General features: G+C 40.4%; 3 protein-coding genes across 3 annotated transcripts; all 3 read right to left on the bottom strand.

Moving 5' to 3' along the window:
- Window positions 1-1,041: 1,041 nt before the first annotated feature.
- LOC308296101 (transmembrane protein 248) lies at window positions 1,042-4,281 on the bottom strand. The gene is made up of 7 exons (XM_080739228.1): window positions 4,142-4,281; window positions 3,608-3,832; window positions 2,936-3,203; window positions 2,721-2,835; window positions 2,457-2,598; window positions 2,219-2,359; window positions 1,042-1,467 (listed from the first exon to the last, which is right to left on the bottom strand). The coding sequence occupies exons 2-7, from the start codon at window positions 3,764-3,766 to the stop codon at window positions 1,447-1,449; spliced, it is 846 nt and encodes a 281-aa protein (XP_080595354.1). The 5' UTR covers window positions 3,767-3,832; window positions 4,142-4,281; the 3' UTR covers window positions 1,042-1,446.
- A 362-nt stretch (window positions 4,282-4,643) lies between these two features.
- Window positions 4,644-9,957, bottom strand: plbd2 (phospholipase B domain containing 2). Its single transcript, XM_080739095.1, has 13 exons — window positions 9,853-9,957; window positions 9,583-9,822; window positions 9,346-9,439; window positions 8,465-8,623; window positions 8,144-8,244; window positions 7,840-8,054; window positions 7,563-7,657; window positions 7,273-7,433; window positions 6,731-6,826; window positions 6,298-6,369; window positions 6,063-6,215; window positions 5,748-5,910; window positions 4,644-5,594 (listed from the first exon to the last, which is right to left on the bottom strand). Exons 2-13 carry the CDS (start codon window positions 9,786-9,788, stop codon window positions 5,424-5,426), a joined length of 1,686 nt encoding a protein of 561 aa, XP_080595221.1. The 5' UTR covers window positions 9,789-9,822; window positions 9,853-9,957; the 3' UTR covers window positions 4,644-5,423.
- Window positions 9,958-10,117: 160 nt separating this feature from the next.
- rbm19 (RNA binding motif protein 19) lies at window positions 10,118-18,242 on the bottom strand. The gene is made up of 24 exons (XM_080739094.1): window positions 18,110-18,242; window positions 17,358-17,540; window positions 17,154-17,261; window positions 16,858-16,899; window positions 16,396-16,621; window positions 15,879-16,150; window positions 15,494-15,553; window positions 15,289-15,367; window positions 15,103-15,174; window positions 14,793-14,999; window positions 14,550-14,680; window positions 13,817-13,941; window positions 13,548-13,644; window positions 13,253-13,363; window positions 12,960-13,160; window positions 12,794-12,863; window positions 12,562-12,698; window positions 12,415-12,475; window positions 11,855-11,934; window positions 11,637-11,692; window positions 11,185-11,301; window positions 10,763-10,868; window positions 10,492-10,615; window positions 10,118-10,400 (listed from the first exon to the last, which is right to left on the bottom strand). The coding sequence occupies exons 1-24, from the start codon at window positions 18,143-18,145 to the stop codon at window positions 10,318-10,320; spliced, it is 2,784 nt and encodes a 927-aa protein (XP_080595220.1). The 5' UTR covers window positions 18,146-18,242; the 3' UTR covers window positions 10,118-10,317.
- Between the last annotated feature and the right edge of the window lie 1,882 nt (window positions 18,243-20,124).

The following is a 20,124-nucleotide window of genomic DNA, read 5'->3' as shown; positions in this document are numbered from 1 at the left end:
TTAGTCAATGGAATGGAAATTAAACACAATGGAAATTACAACACAGGTAGTAGTACTGCGGAAAGCTTGGTGGAGCGTGGCGTTGATGAGGCATGTTTACAACTTTTGCAGCAACTACAATGACATAAATTGCTTGTTTGGATCATGATATATGGTCTTGGTTCTTTTTAAGAGGTTGTAATATTAACTAACACACGCTGGCTGGTCCAAAGCATAGAGTTATAAGGTCCAAAGCCCGATCATCCCTCCAGGCTATGGGAATTAGAAACCAGCCCACCTTTGGCTGTTTTTGAGCGGTGGTCACACCGTCTCCATAGCGTGGCCGTGTGTGTAGGTATGTGGGTGGGTATGTGGGTGGGTATGTGGGTATGTGGGTGGGTCTGTGGGTCTGTATGTAGCCTCATGTGGTGTAGTACCTTTTAAGCCCACACATGTTAAGGGAGGGGCGCTGTTTTCAGGCCAGGCCAGGCACACACACACACGCACGCACACACACACACACACACAGGGGGGAAGGGGGGGAGGGGGGAGGGGGGTTGGTGGGTAAACCACCGCTCAGTTCACACGGGTGTGATTTTTTCCGTTTCACAGCCTGTAAAACGACAGTCTGTGGCTCAGTGCATTGTTGCCATTGATTTGGAGATGGGCCCTTAGCCCACGTCCAAAAAGTTGGTCAGATTTATTTTTATTATCAGTCAAGTTACTCTGCTATAGCTACCTCGAATATTGTCTATTGTCCCAACAAGGTATATGGATCAATTTAATCACCATTTAAGGCAAATATCTATTGTTTCTAATAATAGGGCCAGGCCAGTGGTCTGGTAGATCGCCACACAAACGGGGGTCACGGGGGCAAGGAGTGTTCCCTTTCATTAGCAAACTGGGTTCTGTAGTCAGTGAGTGAACATGACACTTAGTTCTTCTGGTGCAGAAGAGGACCAGTTACTCAAACTTGTAAATTGTTCTTGTGTTCTAATTTAACATAATCAGGAATGGAATTAAATAAAAACACACATGGAAGAGAAAAATACTGATTAGTGATTAATATAATGAAGAAAAAAAACCTTTAATCTTTCTGTTAAAGATGGATACATTATAATGCTACTCCCAGAGTAGGAAACATATTAAGTCTTGGAAAACTGAATGCAATTAAAGCCATGTGATAATCATAATGCAATATATTATACATTACAGCACTATAATATATAAATATTAGATTTAAAACACCATGCATGCTTTGCCAGTTGAGGAGTTAGTCCAATTCCGCCATGCATGGTCTTAACAGGAACCATGTACCACACAGTTTCCTGTCTGGCTCACTCTCTCAACTGCAGATTTAGTCTCTTTCTTCCTTCCCTTTAGTGTGAATACTTTAAGTGTGATTCCTTCTTCTCAATCTCTCCTCCTGCAACTTGATTTCTTCAAGATGTAGTGAGCTAATCATGTTCATGAGTCAATCAGAGGTTCCTGAAATTCAAAAGTGGCAAGCAGGTTAGAGTTTGTACACACAGCAGCACGCTGTCTGTTAAGTGTGAGTGCACCATCAGGACTGCCAGTTAACTTCATTGTAGCCTCTACAGTGACAATAAAGGAATTATATTCCTATGACAGACTGAGATGTCTCTAGATGATGTGTTGAATAGCTTTATATTAAAAAGGAGGGGGGGGGGGGTCTTTTTAATCGATGACTCGGTTGTTTATAAATATTTAACCAATGAAATTGAAATGAAAAACAGTTTCTTAATGGTTTTAGACATACAGTACAAGGTTTCCACCCAACAATATGGTCAGTGCACTAACTGGCTGCTACCAGGCACCCCAATATACATATTGTAAACAAAAATAAACGTCTGCGTGCGTGTGTTCATGTTATACGTGTGCAAATTACTGGATATAGTAGGTGGGCTGTAGACTGTATCTGAGCTCTGAGCAAAATAAATAGAATTGCTTTGTTTGCTTGAGGATGTTGTGGGGTTTGTCCCACCCTTCCTCCAGGGTTATTGGGTGGCTAGGTAAAAAGTTACATTAATGAGCACTGCATTGTACACAAAGCGTGCTTTTATATTACCATACCAGTTAGAAACATCATACACCACCAGTGTGACTACTCGCTCTGCATTGCAGAACTGACCAGATTTGGTGGCATTCAAGATTACACTGCAAATTTGACCATAATGCTCAAATGCAATAAACCATACGAAACTGAATGAACTATTACCCTTTGCAGATCCAGTCCATTCCCATTGTAGCGGTGAGATGATGAGTGTGTCAGGATAGCCGATAAACAGAGCATTAGACATATCCCTAGCAGGCACACACTGACTTCCACCAGATGTCGCCCTGCCACACTTTGTTCTTCCTGCAGCAGTAAAAGAAGAAATGTGTGGGCTTTGTTTTTAAGCGGATGGCAGCAGCACAGCATCATTTTCATGTTTTGTACCCATGTCCACATCTACCTTTGTTAACATGACTGTAAGTGTGGGGTCATGCTTCCACTGTAAAAAGTAGCAGGTGTCTGAAGTCGTTGGTGACTTCTTGTAAGATTCCACTTGGACAGTGGAAATCATTTTTTCATTGACTGGACATTCTGGAGGAAGTCTTCACAAAAGTACAAATGTGCACAAACACAGAAACAATCAGGCTTACACATGCAGAATACACAAGATGTTACAACAGAGTCAGGCTTTCACATATTGTGTGAAATGCAGATGCAAACTCACGGGGTTGAGGGTAGAATGTGTGTAGGAGCACTTATGGTAAGGCAGGTATAAGTATCATTTCCATCTGGCTGAGATGTAGAGTAAGGATGTAGAGTCACATTCACAGTTTCATTGCCTGCGTGGGGAACAAATCAAAAGATATTTAACTGTGGACTATATACTGTAGACATGTATTTAATTTCCATAACCAACAGAACTATCACAGCAATACTAACCTATAAACCCCAGCTGACTGGCTACAAGGGTGCTGTGTAGTCCCAGGTCTATCACAGACTGTCTGGTTGAACTAAATGTCACAACCACTGGAACCTTCAGATGCAGTTGGGTAACAGGCAGAGGCTTCATTGCAGTGCTAAGTGATGTCATTCCAGCTGTCCCGTGCTCAGCCAGAGAGTTGCTTGGAGAGACAGTGTCATCTGAGGTGTCATTGGATTTTACACACAACTGAAACTGTGATAAGGAAGACAAGATGTGGTTCCAGTCCTAGCGGGAGAGGAGACAACAGATAATGTAATGCAATATCACAGACATTTACATTCAAGTGTTCACTTTTGTAAGCATACACAAACATCTTTAGAATGTGACCATGCCATAGATGTGAGCCCAAAGAATATTGGCTATATATATATATATATATATATATATATATATATATATAAATATAAATTGAAGGGCAATTTTTCATTTTATTTAATGAGTAGGCCTATACGCATTGATATTGTGTTGTCCGTGTCAGATGAACTCAAGCTGAACACAACAGAAAAGGACAACAGCTAAGCTTAAATGCATGTCTACAGTATGTGTGCTTCAGTGTTCTCGTGTATCAGTCTCACACATGTTAACATTTCTCAGGAAATGTGGGCAGATTCAATTTCTGAAGTACCAACCTGTGCAATGTCTGGGTTAGGCAGGGTGTGTGTTTGGCCATATAGACTGAAGCCGATGAGGGAGAGAGCCAGACTCAACAGACAAAGAAAGAAGGTAACTACTGGAGGGTTCTGGGTTACAAAGTCTTTCAGGGTAATTACTGGCTGCCAGAACCCCATCACCAAACTCCAAAAGCCTGGGTACCAAGGCTAACAAACTCCAGATGCAATTGGGGTGTGCATGAACTGCAATAGAACAGCATAGAAAAATCACTTATGCATGTAGTTTACTTTTACACCACGAGATGCACAATTACCTACAGCATTGTCGTGCTGTGGAAAAGCAGGCTATTTTAATCTGCGTTTAGTTTACGTCAATAGGTTAAGAACATGTTGCAATTGCTGTATAAACTTTTATTATTCTATAAAGTCACCCAATTCATTATTAAAAGCCAATTTCCCTTTGTCAACATTCGGAGTCTGAAGTCCAACACAACATTATGCAAGTTAGTGTATATGATCTTTCATCGTTCATGCTATATGCTAACCACATACCTTAAACGCAATCCTCAATATCCTCAATCACGTTGGCAGCTGTACGTAATTCTGAATTAAGCATTTAAAATATTTGTTTAGATCATATCACAAACAGAAACAGCTGCCTGCCTGGCTGCTGTCTGCAAAGAAAATACAAGTCGGTCCACTCCAATACTTCCTATTTTACTCCGATTGGTGGAGCTAGAGTGATTCTTCGCTCTCCTATTGGATATTTATTAAGGGATGTACAACAACAAACCCGCCCCATTTCCAGACACACTCGTTTTATCCGTCTGTCTTTCAATGTTATATGAGATACTTAAAGTGTGGTTCCTGTGGAAATAAGCCTCGGCTTTCTAGGATCTCCTTTTAGTTGACCTTGTACCAGTGATTTGTACTGTCATGAAACTGTACTTTTTTCTATTGCAAACTTCTAATCAATTCTTCAATCAATCAATCAAAGATGCAGTCATGATCACAAATGATCATTGACATTTCTTGTTAGAAAAGACAAAACATAAACAGGCACATTACTTTTATTTTATTAAAAATTATTACAAAAACTGATCAACTACAAGTAAATGTACCATCTTCTTCATAGCAGCGAGGGCTCTAGCCCTAGAATGTCTCATGATATTCCATACACAGCCATAGATCGGTCCTTTGAACAGATAATCTGTGCAGCAATGGAGTGGTGCGCGCTTGGAGACAGATATTGTCATCTAATTTCAAAGTTATGGCAGAAAATGTGTGTTTAGTCAAATATCTTCACTTTTCCACGAGCTTCACACGGACGACGTTCAGTCCGGGCGAGGAAAAAGTGGAAATATTTGACTAAACACGTTTTCTGCCAGAACTTTCAAAGGAATATGAAACTAGAGGACAATATCTGTCTCTAAGTCTGAGGAATTAATTATTGTGTGAGTACACAAGTAGCGCGCACCACTTTATTGCCATGCAGATTATCTGCTCAACGCCGCGCAGTAGTACCGATCTATAGCAGTCTATTTGGAATATCATGAAAGTGTATTATGTAAGATCACAGACATTCTAGAGCTACGAGGTTTGGCTTGGTTACAGTACAATTAATACCTCCTCCAAATCACAACCCTCTGTAATCCTCTGTATTTGTTTATGTAAATGTACTGTATAGTGCAATACTTTGATTCCCTAATATTGCGCCTACTGTCCAGGCTTTATCAGTTCTTTGTTCATGATGGCATATATTCCCTTTTCTCAAATATAGCTGGTACTGCACACAAGTATGAGCCACCAAAATGGGTAGGTTTGAAGAGAGTGGTTAAGGAGACCAAGTGACATGTATAGGCTTGAATGTCCAAGTATCAGGGTGTCCCATATGTACAAGGTCTTTGTATGGAGAAGTGCTCCACTGGAACGGTGGAACTTGGTCCCAGGTTGGTCCATTCACTGCCACCATACCAAATTCACGAAACATGCTGTATGATGTCACCTGGAACGTGCAAAACATGCCTCAAATTAGCACGCTTCTCTAAGATCTAGTGCCAACCACAACTTAAGTATTCTGCCAAGAGGACAGTTGATGAATATGTATTATTCTCAGAACTGAGACATTTTGTTGAGGGAAGATGAGAAAGAGACAAACCTTCATGTCTGTTCCTCCATGTGGTCTCTGCCTCAGGGCACCAAATGGGTATGTACCATTAGCTGGGTTCAGGTCTGACCGGGCTGAAATGGCATTTTCCCCATTGGCAGGTGGATTGCAGCCATCACATCGTGACAGCGGGTCTTCCTTGAAGTTATTGTATCTGAAAGCAGAGACAATACAACACCACTCATAAACAAATGTAAAAGTTCAAACTTATCACACACAAATCACAAGAATAAAGTGTGTATGCATCAATAACATTCATGTCAAATTCCTGTTGCAGATCTGCCTTAACAATGCAGAAGATCATACCTCATGAGGCGGACCATTGAATCCAAGTCTGTAACATCTGTCTGATTTCGTCTAAAGATCTGCGCTCTGGGATTCTGTTCCAGAGAGAACCATGGACCAAACCTCTCAACCAACTCATTGCAGCCACTGGCATTGAATATGTCAACGTAGTATCTAAAAGAATCAATACATTAACAAATTGAATCATGCACACATATTTAATGTTTGCGAAAGGATTAGCACTTTCCATACTTACGGAATATTGAAACTTGCCCAATAGCCTTTTTTCATCAATTCTTCCGTTTTGTCACTGTAAACAATCATTCCCCTGCCAAAAAAAAAAAAAAAAGGTTTAGTCAGAATGGAATATAAAACAGATAGATAATGTATAGGCCTACCGATTTGCATGAGGTTTAGACAAAATGTCTAGTAGTATTAAAAAGAGTGTTTAGCAAAAGTCCACCTCATGGTGGCGCTATAACAGGCCCATGTGAAATAATTTGAGCAGAGGTAATTCCTTGGCCTGCCAGGAGTGCTGCTCATAGTCAGACAGACACACAGACTGAAGGACAGACAGGAGCAAAAACACATGTTTTCTCTGGCCTTCAGGAGACAATTTATAGAAAATAAATTGTCGAGAGGGTGTTGTGGTGGTGATGGCCATTCAAAATGGCGGTATGAGGACTTACGGAATCTGCTCCAGAACAGTGAACAGCTGTTCTTTATAATCTGTCTTTCCTGGAGTGAAGTGGTTATAATCCACGATCATCCACTGATTGTTATACCTGCAACACAGAGACAAACACATACTGCACAATCCAAGAGTGTTCATTTGACCCAGAGTGTAAAAATGCACCCAGATGGTCCATAGTTCATAGTTAACTTAACACTCAGCATTTTGCACAGCATATTGAGAAACCGGTCAGACTCAACTATGTAAAAGATTTTTTGATAAGTCAGTCGAACACAACTCTGCTGACTTCTCATGTGATAATGTTGCCTTGTGTGTGATTGTGTACACTGACTCTGTACCTTCCCCTTTGCTCCCGTTCTTGCATGGTACATTTCATGCTCTAAAGACATTAAAACGTTATTTGGTGGGAATCTTAACAATTTGAGTTGGAATTTAACAGAACAAGGACCCCCAGTGTAAAGGTGGAACATTTCCTCTGTGGACCTGTGCTATCAATAAAGTAAAATAAAGGCATCCATATTTAGTGTACAGACTCACGTTCCACTGTTGTACTCGCTAAAGATTGTTGCCCATTCCTTTCCAGTTGTGGCCAGTCGATTAGCCACAATATTCCTCAGCCATTCCATGACTGCTCCTTGAGGCTGAACAAACTTCCAGCGAGCAGAATTGCTGTTGCCAATAGTGGTTTCCAAGGTAACCTAGAGAAAAACAGGAACAGGAACTAACAAATAAATCTTCACACGTACATTTCTCAATTGTAAAAAATAATAAATAAACGCCATGCTATAAGACTCTCATTGCTTAGATGAGGTATAATCAGCTCTCACCAGTCCACTGCTTAGGATGTAGAAGTCATCACCAGAGAAGATGGATCCAGGGTAAGAAGAGAATGCTTGGGTTCCCCCAGGAAGTGGCTCACTGGCTGAGAACACCACATAATATATTTTTGAGTGGAACAGGCTTTCACACTCACAGGTCAAGGAAGGAAATAGTATGAAGCCTTATATAAGACGCATAGATGTGGGTTGCAGATACATACATGTACATGATTACAGTGACTCTGAGTAGCCTCTTATATTAAACAAATTGGTCTTCATGTATTACCTGTTGGGGACACTTTGAAGGCAAAATTATACTTCTTCACAATACGCAACATGGATTGATATGTGTTCCAAGTGTCATGTGAGACCAGCAGTTCCTTATTGCCTGGTAACAGCTTAATCAGAGCAGAACAGGAGCCTGATCCCAGAGCTCGTGTTTGGCTGGATTTGTTTAGAGCAGACTCCAAATCTTCCAGATCCCCTCCCATTTGGAACAGTCTAATAGAGGGATATAAAATGGTTGAGAATGTGAATAACACATTCAAGGGGCAAATGTATAGTCTGAGAAGCTAAAAAAAATAACTCACAGGAAGCCAAATGGTTCAATGGAAAAAGGGCCTTTGGGAAATGATAACTGGTCATTATAACTGTCCTCCAGTCCTTTCAGTTGCAGCAGAGCCAGGCGTACCTGAATATAAGAACCAGGGGGAATGAAGGCTGAATTCCTTTGCCTTGAATAATATTCAGAATATGATCGGATTGGCAGCTTCTCACTAACATTAGTCAAGTCAGTTTTATTTATAATGCTCATTAAAACAAACATATTGATCGAAGTGATGGATGACTGTGAATGGCTTTAACAACAAACAGGCAGCCTTTGAAGAGAGACCACTAAACAGTATAAGTACCTGGTGCCAGTAGGGTGAATTTGGTTGGTCCTTTATCTGTCCCTGTATCCACTGCATGTTTTTAACGATGTAAGACTTCAGCTTCTGGCAATATCCTGACTCAAACGTGAAGGGTCCACAATAACCCATCAGGGTGTTCATCCAGTGCATGTAGATCAGCTGAAACAAACATCTTAGATGTGAACTGTGCAAAATGTGATTTCACAGATGACAGTCAGTGGTGTAAAGTAACTAAGTACATATACCTATGTACTGAACTTAAGTACAATTTTGAAGTATTTGTACTTGAGGATTTCCAATAGTTTTACTTACACTCCAGTCCAGAGGCGTCAATTGGGTATGGCAAGCTATGGCAGCTGCCATACCTTGGCTACAAGGGTGAAATAATAAAATGTACTTTTCATCGTGCCTGTTGCTAAGGTATGGCAACATGACTGACACCAGTCATGTTGCCATACCTTAGCTTTTTCTGAACTGACGCCACTGCTCCAGTCCACTACATCTCGGATCCTGACATTGTACTTTTACTCCACTACAATTATTTGAAAACTTAAGTTAATTGTTACTTTGTAGATTTTGATTATTATAAATCATACATTACTTGTGAGCTTGTAATGTAGATCTATTTTCAAAAGATTTGTATGTATTTGAAAACTCGAAATGGGACATTCTGCATAAAGATTACTTTTACTTATTTTGATGCCAATAGTTTTGTAGGCTATTTTTCTCAAGAAAATGTTTTATTTCTGACTTTTACTTGTAACAGGGTATTTCTATATTGAAGTATTGATACTTTTACTTAAGTAAAAAGTGTGAGTACTTTTTCCACCACTGACCGGTCCATAACTAAATAAACTAACTTATCCTCCTGAGTGTCTGACCTGCGATGTGACAGCAGCCTCCACTGCGCCAGCAGCATAAGCCTGGATACTGTCATTGTACTGCTTGTTGGTAGTGACCTCCAAGAACGACCAGCTGAGAAGAACGTTTGCAATTAAATACTTTTTAATCTATACAAAATCAGACACGTAAGAACATTTCAAACAGACGCTGGTAGACAAACAGCAATGCCAACTTCTTGAGGTACAAAAAAATTGCATCACTCAACATCAACTCACCCCGAGTTTTTGATGTCATCAGTATAGTTTGCCCAAGCAACAAAATCGTCTTTGTATCCTTCAACGATGGATATCAGTCCAGTTTGCTTATCAATTATAGCAGTACGTATTTCTGCTTGAGCCGACGTAAAAGAAAAGCATAAAACGTGTAAAATCATAAAGGTATTCATCGTTGTTATCAAAACCTCCCTATGGCTGAACGCCATGTTTGCAGTGTGTCATATGACCTTAATATTATAACTCTATGCATATGACTCACTGTTGGGCAACAACGGGCATCATGTGACCATAACCTAGGACGCACTTTCAAAATAAGAGCCTATACAGTTCCGAACTGAAAACCTGAAAAATGAGTAAAATAAGCACAAAATATAAGAAATGACAACATTGTATAAAGCATACATTCTAATTTTATATAGCATTATTACAATAGTCCAATGTTCTTCTGAAAACCTGAAAAACCTAGTAAAATAAGCACAAAATATCAGAAATGACAACATTGTATAAAGCATACATTCAAATTTATATATAGCATTTATTACAATAGTCCAATGTTCTCTCTCTGAAGCACAATCCCATGACACAATCTGGAAATTATAGGGGCATCCAGAGGTGGTTGAATTTCTTTTTGTGATTGTACATTTTCTACTTGGTCCTCCACGCCATCTGAGGCGCATATTTTGTCAGTTCTGTTCTCTCAGGTTGTCTGAAGATCATGGCAATGAACAAGGGATTTCAATCTTCCTCAGCTTCTGTAGTTTCCATCGCCTCCATTATTCCTCCCAAGACCTCTGCCTGTTTACGTTTTTTGGGAACCACTGAGGGGAAAGGAAAAAGTAAACGTGTTAGAGAATTTGTTGTGATGCAACATGCATAAACTTGTGTTGTAGTGGCTGAGGTTGGTGTTACCATGATGAAAATGTTCAGCAGTTTTTTGTCTCAACTTCTCGACCGTCTCTTCAGTGTCAGCCCATTCTAACACCAAGCGTCTCCCGTATAAATGGGTGCTGTGGCAGAGTGCAGCAAATGCTTTCTATAAAAGACCACAAAAGTGCATGTTAACATCGGAAAGCTATAGAATTACTGCCCTATCACCTACAGCATACGGGTAATCTCTCCCTTAAATTAATATGATGGCTCACATTACCAGAAAAGAAAATATGCACATTTGCAAACACACCTTGGCATCCTGTTTGGTAAGGAAGTCAACAAAGCCAAAGCCCCGATGATTCCCTGATCCAGCTGCTTTCTTAGGGAGACGGACTGTCTTCAGCTCTCCAAATGTACTGCAGGCAAGGAGTAAATGTATTACTCACAGCTATATTTGTCACATCATGTTACAGGTAATATGGGTGAAATAAAATCTTTTGTGACCCATCATTGCAGTCATTTTACTATTAGAACCTGCAATTCTTTCGGCTTCTCACAGCACAACAGTAGTGCAATTGTCTCCAAACTTGCACAAATGTAAGTCATGGGTTGGGACATTCCAGCCTTCAACCATCATAACTCATTTTACATAATTTTCTAGTTTACCTAATTAACAACCTTGAGAGTGGGATGCCAAACAATAAGACAACAATCTGTTTGTGCGTGTGTTACCAGAAGAGCTCTCGGATTTCCTTGACAGTAGTTTGGAATGGAACATTGCGCACAAGTATCTTAGATCCTGTCTGCTTCTTGACATCCTGCTTCTTCTTGTGGGACACGTCAGCAGACCTGAATATAAGGAAAGGTGATTTAATAAGTAACAATAACTTTCAGCCCCTGCCCCTTATATTTGACCCATTATCAAATATGTGCCAGCACCAACTCTAAGGAACCTAAGTTAAAACCTATAATAGTCGGTCAATCGTGCAGGTGTTTTTCTATTGTTGTAAATAATTTCGTACATTTTAGCTAGTATAGTTCTGCTGTTTAATCACAAGGGGTGACACTTTCAAAGTAACTTGTTAACTGTTATCTTAACAAATTGTAGCTAAACTATATCTTATTTTTAGGATTACTGTGTCATCTAGACATGGCACTATGTTCCATCTCAAAGTGCATCATACCTTGTGGCTTTCTCAGAAATCTTCAGCTCTAACTGGTGGTCATCCACATTACAACGCTGTAGAGACATTGAAGGAGAGAATATAAGTCATAGGTCAATGGCTTGTTTAGGAAGGTCAGTGTCATTAGGAACAGTGTTCAATAAAGTGTGAGGGGAAGCAACGTATGATTTTGGGGAGGGGCTATATTGTTTTTATACAATAGTATTAATGGGCATTACTTGTAGCAGCCTCATGGCTTTCTGTGCTGTCTCCGCTTTCTGATACTGGACAAAACCGTAGCCCATGGACAACCACTTTCCTAGAATAGAGAATAGCACAAGATGGTTATTTATTGCATTTGGATTACGTACTTTATGATTTTCACACAGTTTTCTTAAGCCTGATTTATACTTAGTTGTGTGCCAGTGTCGTGCATGAAAATAGCGTGATCTACAATCTCACAAATAATGATACAAACTGAAATGGTACATGGTACATTGGAAACATTGGAAACATCAAAGGTGATACACCCTCCCCTACAACCGCATCCTCCCCTGGATGATGATGCGTACGTCCAGAGGAAAATGAACTTTTCCTCTGAGCCTAATTATTCAAAAAACTACAGATTACAGAAACACCACTGAATGTTGAATTTTCATTTTTTTGGGGTGTAATTGAGGTCAGGAAACGTTTTCTTTTTTTGATGACATGACCCATTTAAGATTTGCTATTTTTGGCAATCACACTTTTGAAAGCCTAACAAAAAACATATACACTTTCAAATGATGGATTTGAGTACCTGCTTTATCTTTCTTTTTAGAGATAGTGCACATCTTCACCTTGCCACATTTGGAGAATGTCTGTAAAAAACAAAACATCTATCACTTATATTGAACTGTTCATCAGTCTTTTATTCCATGTAATTCAGGGTCCCATTACAACTGACCTCTTGTAGTTTCTCCTCTGTTGTGCAGAAATTAAGATTCTTAACAAAGAGTGTGGAACCTGGAGTAGACTCCTCCTCTTCCTCCTCCTCTTCTTCCTCCTCCTCTGGTACTGAGGTGTCTTTAGAGCCAGACAGATCTGAAAGATATGATTATTCAAATGACCCATTTTGTATCTTAAAAAAAAACAAGCAATTGAGAATGTGGGCCCATTTGAGCTATAGCATCATTTACCTGGTTCTGGTCTAGCTGCTGTAAACACCCCTACAGGGGCCCACTCCAAATATAGTGGGATGTGATGGAACTAAAATGGAGATGAGAGTAATTAACATGAGACTGCATGGTCTCTCTCCTCAATCCATTGAATGTACTGTGTTATTGTATAAAGGGCAGTACAAACCTTGCTGTAGGCTAGCCTAGTGAAGGCACGTTTTGCTTCAGTTGGCTCCAGGAATTCTATAATGGCAGTGAGCCCTGAGGGCGGCAGCAGCACTCGACCCAAAGAACCATGAGGTGAGAACAGCTCCTCTAGCTCTGACACAGTCACACCCGCTGGAAGGTTTTTCACCAACATCACAGATGTACTCCTGGCTGATGCTGCCTGTTTACAACGAAGCACACACAGAGCGTATAGTAAAAAAGAAAAACCAAAAAGAAAAAAAACAATATGGATACTGCAAGTTTGCGACATACCTGGCTGAAGGAATCCAGAGACACGTTATTGTCCAGAAGGAACTGACGAGTCTCCTGGACAATCTGGGTCTCCCCTAGAGCCATCCTCACTGCAACGCTACCCTTTGATTCCTACAGAAAGGGATGACAAGACCACACAGTCATGAAGTAACTTATAGAATACATCTGAGACTAAATTATATCTAAAGTACTAAGGGTGTATGCAAGTATAGACAGGGGCACATATATTGGGGTGCAAATATGGGTCATGGGCATGTGTAATTAGAGAGACAAATGCAAAAAGAACACAACTCACATGGTCTAGAACTTGGCTTTTGGTTGTGTTGTATTTCTCAGCAATGGCATCTGCAACCGCACTCGTGCCAAGAAACAGAGCGTTCCAGTTGTGGGAGCTAGATGGTAAAGTCACACCACACATACCATGACTATCTTTTTACATTAATCTTCTTTTAATACTAATGTTATATTATCATTCAAATCTTATTGTTTTTACATTTTTTTTACTCATATCCTCACGGCCAACTAGTGGGCCACAGCCCATTAGGTTGACAATCGCTGCAGTACCTGGAACTCGCAGCTTTATTTTTAGCGTCTTTCTGTCGTTTATAAGACGAAGACCCAGGGCCACCAGAATCTGATTCCGTTTTTTCCTTCTTCACGGTGGAGGGAAGCAGATGAAGCATCCTGCCCTAAAAGCATGGCAGAAACAAAGGTCACAATTCTTTTTCGCAGAAAGCCAAAATCTGAGCCCAGTAATTAACTCAATCTAATTTCAAACATTATAGCTACTTAATTTAACACTTATGTTGCAATGATTTTTTCTCTTCAATGTCTCGCGTTGCCATGGTTACCATAGACTTCCATGTAATTGTGCAATTGTGTAAAAAGTGCAAGCCCATGCATAGATGATGCACCACGTGTGTAGATGCTGTTCACAGCTTTCAAACAAAAAAATCCGCTTGGAAATCCGTTCAGGCATTCATGATTTATGGGCCATTATGTTTTCTTCAGATGTAAACAAACATGGCTGCCATGTTTGAAAGAATGGGTTGGTATGGGGGTTAAACATGCAATTTCGCGATCGCGATCATGCCTAATACATTTCTGGAGGTCCAATTTTTTTTTTTGAAAAAATTCTTTTTTTTGATTTTTTCTTTTTTTTTTTTTTCAAAAACGGCCCAAACTCGGGAAACTCGGGGTTGGCACAGCGTTGGTATCAATACAAACTCGGGAAACTCGGGGTTGGCACCAGATGTGTTAAAGGATAAACCACATCTCAAATAGAGTTTGATAGTACCTGGAAAATGTGGCCATCCAGCTGAGCGAGAGCTGCTACAGCATTCTCTGGAATCATGTATGTTACAAAGGCGAAACCTTTAGACTTCTTGGTTAGGTTGTCGATGGGGAACAGCACATCAGACAGCGGACCTGCATAGAATGCGGAATAATGACCGTTGTAGTGACTGATTTGTTTGCATTTGCATCTATGTGTGTGCATACAAGTATGTGTATGTATGTACTTGTATGTGTTTTAACACACCATGTTTAGTGAACAAGTCTTTAATGTCTTCCTCAGTGCAGGTGTAGGGAAGGTTTCTCACGAAGATTCGTCCTGACTCTGAAACATCTTCCTCTTCTTCGTCGTCCTTCAGCTTCCTGGTGAAGTCCCTGTCTATCTCCTTCTGCTTCTTGTCCCTCCAACTCTTACCCTGCATATTCACCCGGAACACCTCAATGTAGCGCCCCCCTGAAAGTACACAGAGGAGGCCATACAAGGACATCAAAATCTGCTCCGGATTTACTATCAACACGTAAACAAACACAAAAGAGTAGAACGTATGTTTACTCACCCATGTAATCTTTGTTCTTCTTCAGTGCCTTTTCCACCTCTTCCTCAGAGTGCAGGTCCACATATATATAACCTAAAACATACGTTACAAAATCGGACAATTATCCACACAAGCCATACATTGAAAAGAAAAATAAGAGAAATTATCAGGAACATAACGTATGATTATGAATAGTCACTGTCACACCTGTTCTATTGCCACTTTCGTTCCTCCCAATTCTGATAGCAGCAGGCTTCAGAGGGGTCATGAACTCTCGTACTTGTGGCTGTTGACATCACACATTAAGAACAAAACTAAAATCATTTCTTGATTTAGGTAATAGTTATGAATCAAATCTCTTCTCTCCATTCTGCTCACCTCTTAAATACAGTATATCTCCTTACTCACTCACCTCTTTAACAGTGAAAGGGGCTCCTCTTAGTTTTACTGTGAAGTCTGTGGTAGGTTCAGTCTAGGGAAGGCAGTAGCAGTGTTAGCCAGCAAAAACAAAAACATAGGATTGACACTTGATGGCCACCCTAGAAAGGACGGACAAGGACATCCCACCAGAATGCCCTCACCACACATTACCCTAACCATAACCTCAGCAAACCCATCCTCAAACGTAACCCTACAAACAATGCCTAACCTTAACTTAAGTTGATGAATTCAGCCTAAAATTCATGCAGAAGTTAACTTCCATCCATTCTTGGGTGTCCTTGTCAAGACAACAGCAATGTATGGAAATATAGTTTGTTTAATGCATGTAGAGGGGGAAAGGATATCTAAGCAATTACCTCCTGTTTTGCAGTTTTGGTGGCTTTGCCCTGCTTCTTATCCAGGGGTGATACAGATGTCTTAGTCTTTGAGGTGTTGTCTTTTTCACCACTCTCATAGGCACTGTCTGCCTGAGGCACAGGGTGTTGTACATCATCTTTGTTATCATCTTCATTTTCTTCAGCATCATCCTCTTCGCCACTATGTTCCATGGTGTCTTGTGTCTGGACCATTTTGGAGCGCAGGTAATCCATATCAGACACATCAGATTTCAGTGCTTCTTTGGTGGTTTCTGAAAGCAACAACAAATGATTTAGAAGATCTTTATAAACACATTTGTTTTATTGTTTTTCTATATAAGGCCATTACATTTTTAGGATGTCAATTATGAAAGATTTGACCTTTGTTTTGGTCATTTTTAACCTCAACCCTGAGTTAAACTTAGTTGTAGCTCACAGCACATCTGAATGCGATGTATTCCTAATTGTAAACTTGTAAAAATAACCCTCTCTCTTGTGAGGGACAGGAAATACCCACCCTGATCTTCACCATCCTCTTCTTCAGATTCAGATTCCTCAGAATCAAAGTTGAGGTAATCATCAGTAGCAGTTTTCTTTTTCTCCTTTTGTAGTTTTTCCTTTGCAGCCCCAGGGGCAGCTTCAGGGGCAGCCGATTGTTGCAGAACATCGTTTGCCCAGGTGGGTACCTGACTTCGATTCTGATAAACTGACACAAACTCCTTGAAAGTGTCATCCTCTTCCAGCTGACAAACAAGATTAAACATCACATAGAATAAGTTAAAATATCTTGCTTAACATACAGTACAATCATATCTATGTGTATCCTCAGTGTTCTGAAGGTCCATCTGTGCGCGTGCGTGAGTGTGTGTGTGTGTGTGTGTGTGTGTGTGTGTGTGTGTGTGTGTGTGTGTGTGTGTGTGTGTGTGTGTGTGTGTGTGTGTGTGTGTGCGCGTGCGTGCGTGCGTGTAGATTGACTTACTTTGCCCAAAACACTTGTGGTTTCCTTTTTTTGTTTATTTTTCTGAGGGTAGCAGAACATGTATTTTATTTAAAATTGCAATACAATACAAAATGTAAAATTTAGTTGTCATAATTGCCATAGTTAATAAGTTGCTAAATATATACACATCTGACACCAGGGGCCATCATCTACAGTATGTGCGAACTCCATTAGGCAATTTTAATATAGGATACATAAGCAAGAAATAGGTACACACTATTGACATATACAGTGTATTAAATAAAAATGTTTTATTTCAAGTTGCTGTACAGTACCTTTTCATTGGCTTCTTTACCAGCAGGTGTACCTGGGCCTGTGCTCTGTGTGTGCTTGCTCCAGGCTTTTGCTTTAGTGGGGTCTCCAAAGGATTTACACATCTCCACCTTGAGAAAAAGATGGGAGGTTAGCAAACTTGATGTGTCAAGACAGGGCTGAAATTGAGGGTATGGAACCAATATGTTTTTAATCATCTAGCTTACCGTCACACGGGATGTATCAACAAAACTCTTGTTGAAATGTTTTAAGGCATTAGTTGCATCCTCTTCGGTTTTAAATCCTACAAAACCGAACTTTCTGAACTTGCCATCCTTTGTAAACTTCAGAGTGCAGTCCGTCAAAGTTCCAAAGGCAGCAAACATCCCCCGGAATCTATCCTCCTTCATCTACATGATGGGACAGATCACATTTTCAGAGATTTATTGCAAGATGTTTGCCTACTGAAAACTGATAGAAATTAATAGATTCAGCAGAGACTCAGATGCATTGATCAATCATGGTCTCTCTCTGTTCGGGTCATGACACTCTCCATTGCAAATAGAGAGAAGGGTATGTAATGATAAACGATAAGACTCATAGATGTATATTTCAGCGATTTTGACATTTGCATAGACACTACAGTAAAAGTCAGACTGGATAACATACAATAGTCTTAATCCAAGGCACCGTGCATGTTCAAATAACATGATATCTAGCCCTGATCATGACTGCCAATGTCTGCCATCCATATAATATATGACAGAAGACCGTCGTGTGATCGATGGCTACATGATTATATCCAACCATTTTCCAAAGCATACATGTATTCTTTTCAGTGGTGGTGCTGGTGCCCAATGCCCACTGGATCTGCAGTTGTAACAGAGTAAATTTGCCACATATCTTTCTTCTACATGCCCCATAGTATGCCTCTATTTCGTGGAACAGCCAGCCAATATTATCTGGATACATTGCTTACCCCATTGGGAAGATTTTTAACGATGATCCTTGACATGTTTGTTAAGTTTTAATTCACACAATAAACATAAATTTGGATTTAGGTGAACGCCAGCATGTCAACAAACGAGCATGGAACTTTCCCTACATCGCCATTTTGAGTAGGCGGGGCTTAATCAATCCAGGCTAGACAAATAGAACACGGAGAAGATCATCACGTTCATGCTCGGCACTGCAGTCTGCCTGGCTATGTGTGTGTGTGTGTGTGTGTGTGTGTGTGTGTGTGTGTGTGTGTGTGTGTGTGTGTGTGTGTGTGTGTGTGTGTGTGCGCGTGTGCGCGTGTGTGTGTGCGCGCGTGTGCGCGCGTGTGCGTGCGTGTGTGTGTGTGTGTGTGTGTGTGTGTGTGTTATAAAGAAGAAAATATTGTTGAACTTTTTTATTTTATATAGACATTTTTACATGCACAAATGCAAATAGACTAAAAAGAAAGCAAACGTAGATCGGGGGAGGGGGTCATCAGAAGATGGAATTATGGGCCCGGACCGCGAGTCTTAATCCACAGCTGCCGCTAACAGATAAAAAAAGGTGTGCCTAATAGGGACAACATTTTTTATTTATTTTTATCCCACGATTTTGTGACCCATTTTTCAGCCAGTGTCAATTGCCCTAAACTGTAATCCTGGGTGCTCCTCTCCCTCTGCCAACATGGGGAGAGCGGAGAGCCCCGAACTGAGCTCATGCTTCTTTCAATGCATGAGGAGTGAACATGCCGCTTCTTATCACCTGACAGGGGGGAGTTTCCCCGGTAGGACGTAGCACGTGGAAGGAACACGTTATTCCAACCAGTTATACTTTCCCATCAGGCGGGTGGCAGTATAGAGACCAGGATTTCTGCATGTTTTTTGTGAGGGTACCTACCATGGGCATGGGGAGAACATGATAACTCCACATACAAAGGCCCTTTCCAACCCCACCTAGGGTATGGGGACTGATTAGGGGGGACAATTGTTTTTGTTGCATTCTGCTCCATCAGGCAGATCAGTCTCTGTCTGTCTGTTGCCCCCATCCGTCCCCATGGTTGTCCAAGGAGAAGAGGCATGCATTGGTTTGCTGATTTTCACAAACAGCCAATTGTGTTACCAGAGGCAATTCCAACAAGGAGCAATTGTAACATCTTAAATCGGACCAATCAGAAATTATAGAACTGAAACTGATTATGGACTTGGTGGTCTGACATGACCCCTTTATGCCTGCCAAAGGACAAACAGATGTTTTTGTTTTACTTGCCTGGGTACAGAGGCTACAGTCTTTCTCCCATGACCATATCTCCCGTATTCTTCTCATTCATCAGATCATTCATCAGAATAGTAAAGTAAGAGACTTGGGGAATCTTTTGATACATTTCTATAATGATATCAATAATATTATATTGTTTCAAAAATATAATATAATAATAATATAATTTAAAATGCCTAAACCTAACCTTAACCTTAGTAAAACAAAGACAGGAATACAAGAACCGCTGGGGGCAACCAGTCGCCGAAGAAATGGGGGCAAGTGTGTTTTTGCACGAGCCTTACCTTTACCTTATAAATAGGCAGCTAGACATTAACATGTCCTGGCACAACATCTCTGATACTGGTGTTTTTTTTTTGCTCACAGGCAATAAAGAATGGTCAAAGGTAAAAAAAAAGAAATGTATATTCTTTATAGATGAATTTATAACAATTACATATAAACATACACATTTAACATCTTTATTTGCGTTCATATTTAACAAGACATTATTGAACACAAACAATAGTAGATGCTCAAACTTGGGAAACTCATCAATAAGTGTTTCGAGATACAGATCGATCACGGATACAGTTAGCATTGTCTCCTCCATATGTGGCAACTCGCAACTGCCAATTATCACAGACACTGAACAGAATTTAGTCAATGCTTTAGCTCTCTGCTTGGGTATTCCTGCAATCTGCAGGCCTCTCACGACAAATGTATGGACATTACAGAAGCTTCCAAATATGAACACAAGCC

Source organism: Nannobrachium achirus, assembly GCF_963921795.1.
Source record: "Nannobrachium achirus genome assembly, chromosome: 12".
In the NCBI taxonomy this organism is placed as follows: domain Eukaryota; kingdom Metazoa; phylum Chordata; class Actinopteri; order Myctophiformes; family Myctophidae; genus Nannobrachium; species Nannobrachium achirus.
The sequence above is the reverse complement of the archived record's forward strand: the minus strand, read 5'-3'. Positions and strand labels throughout refer to the sequence as shown.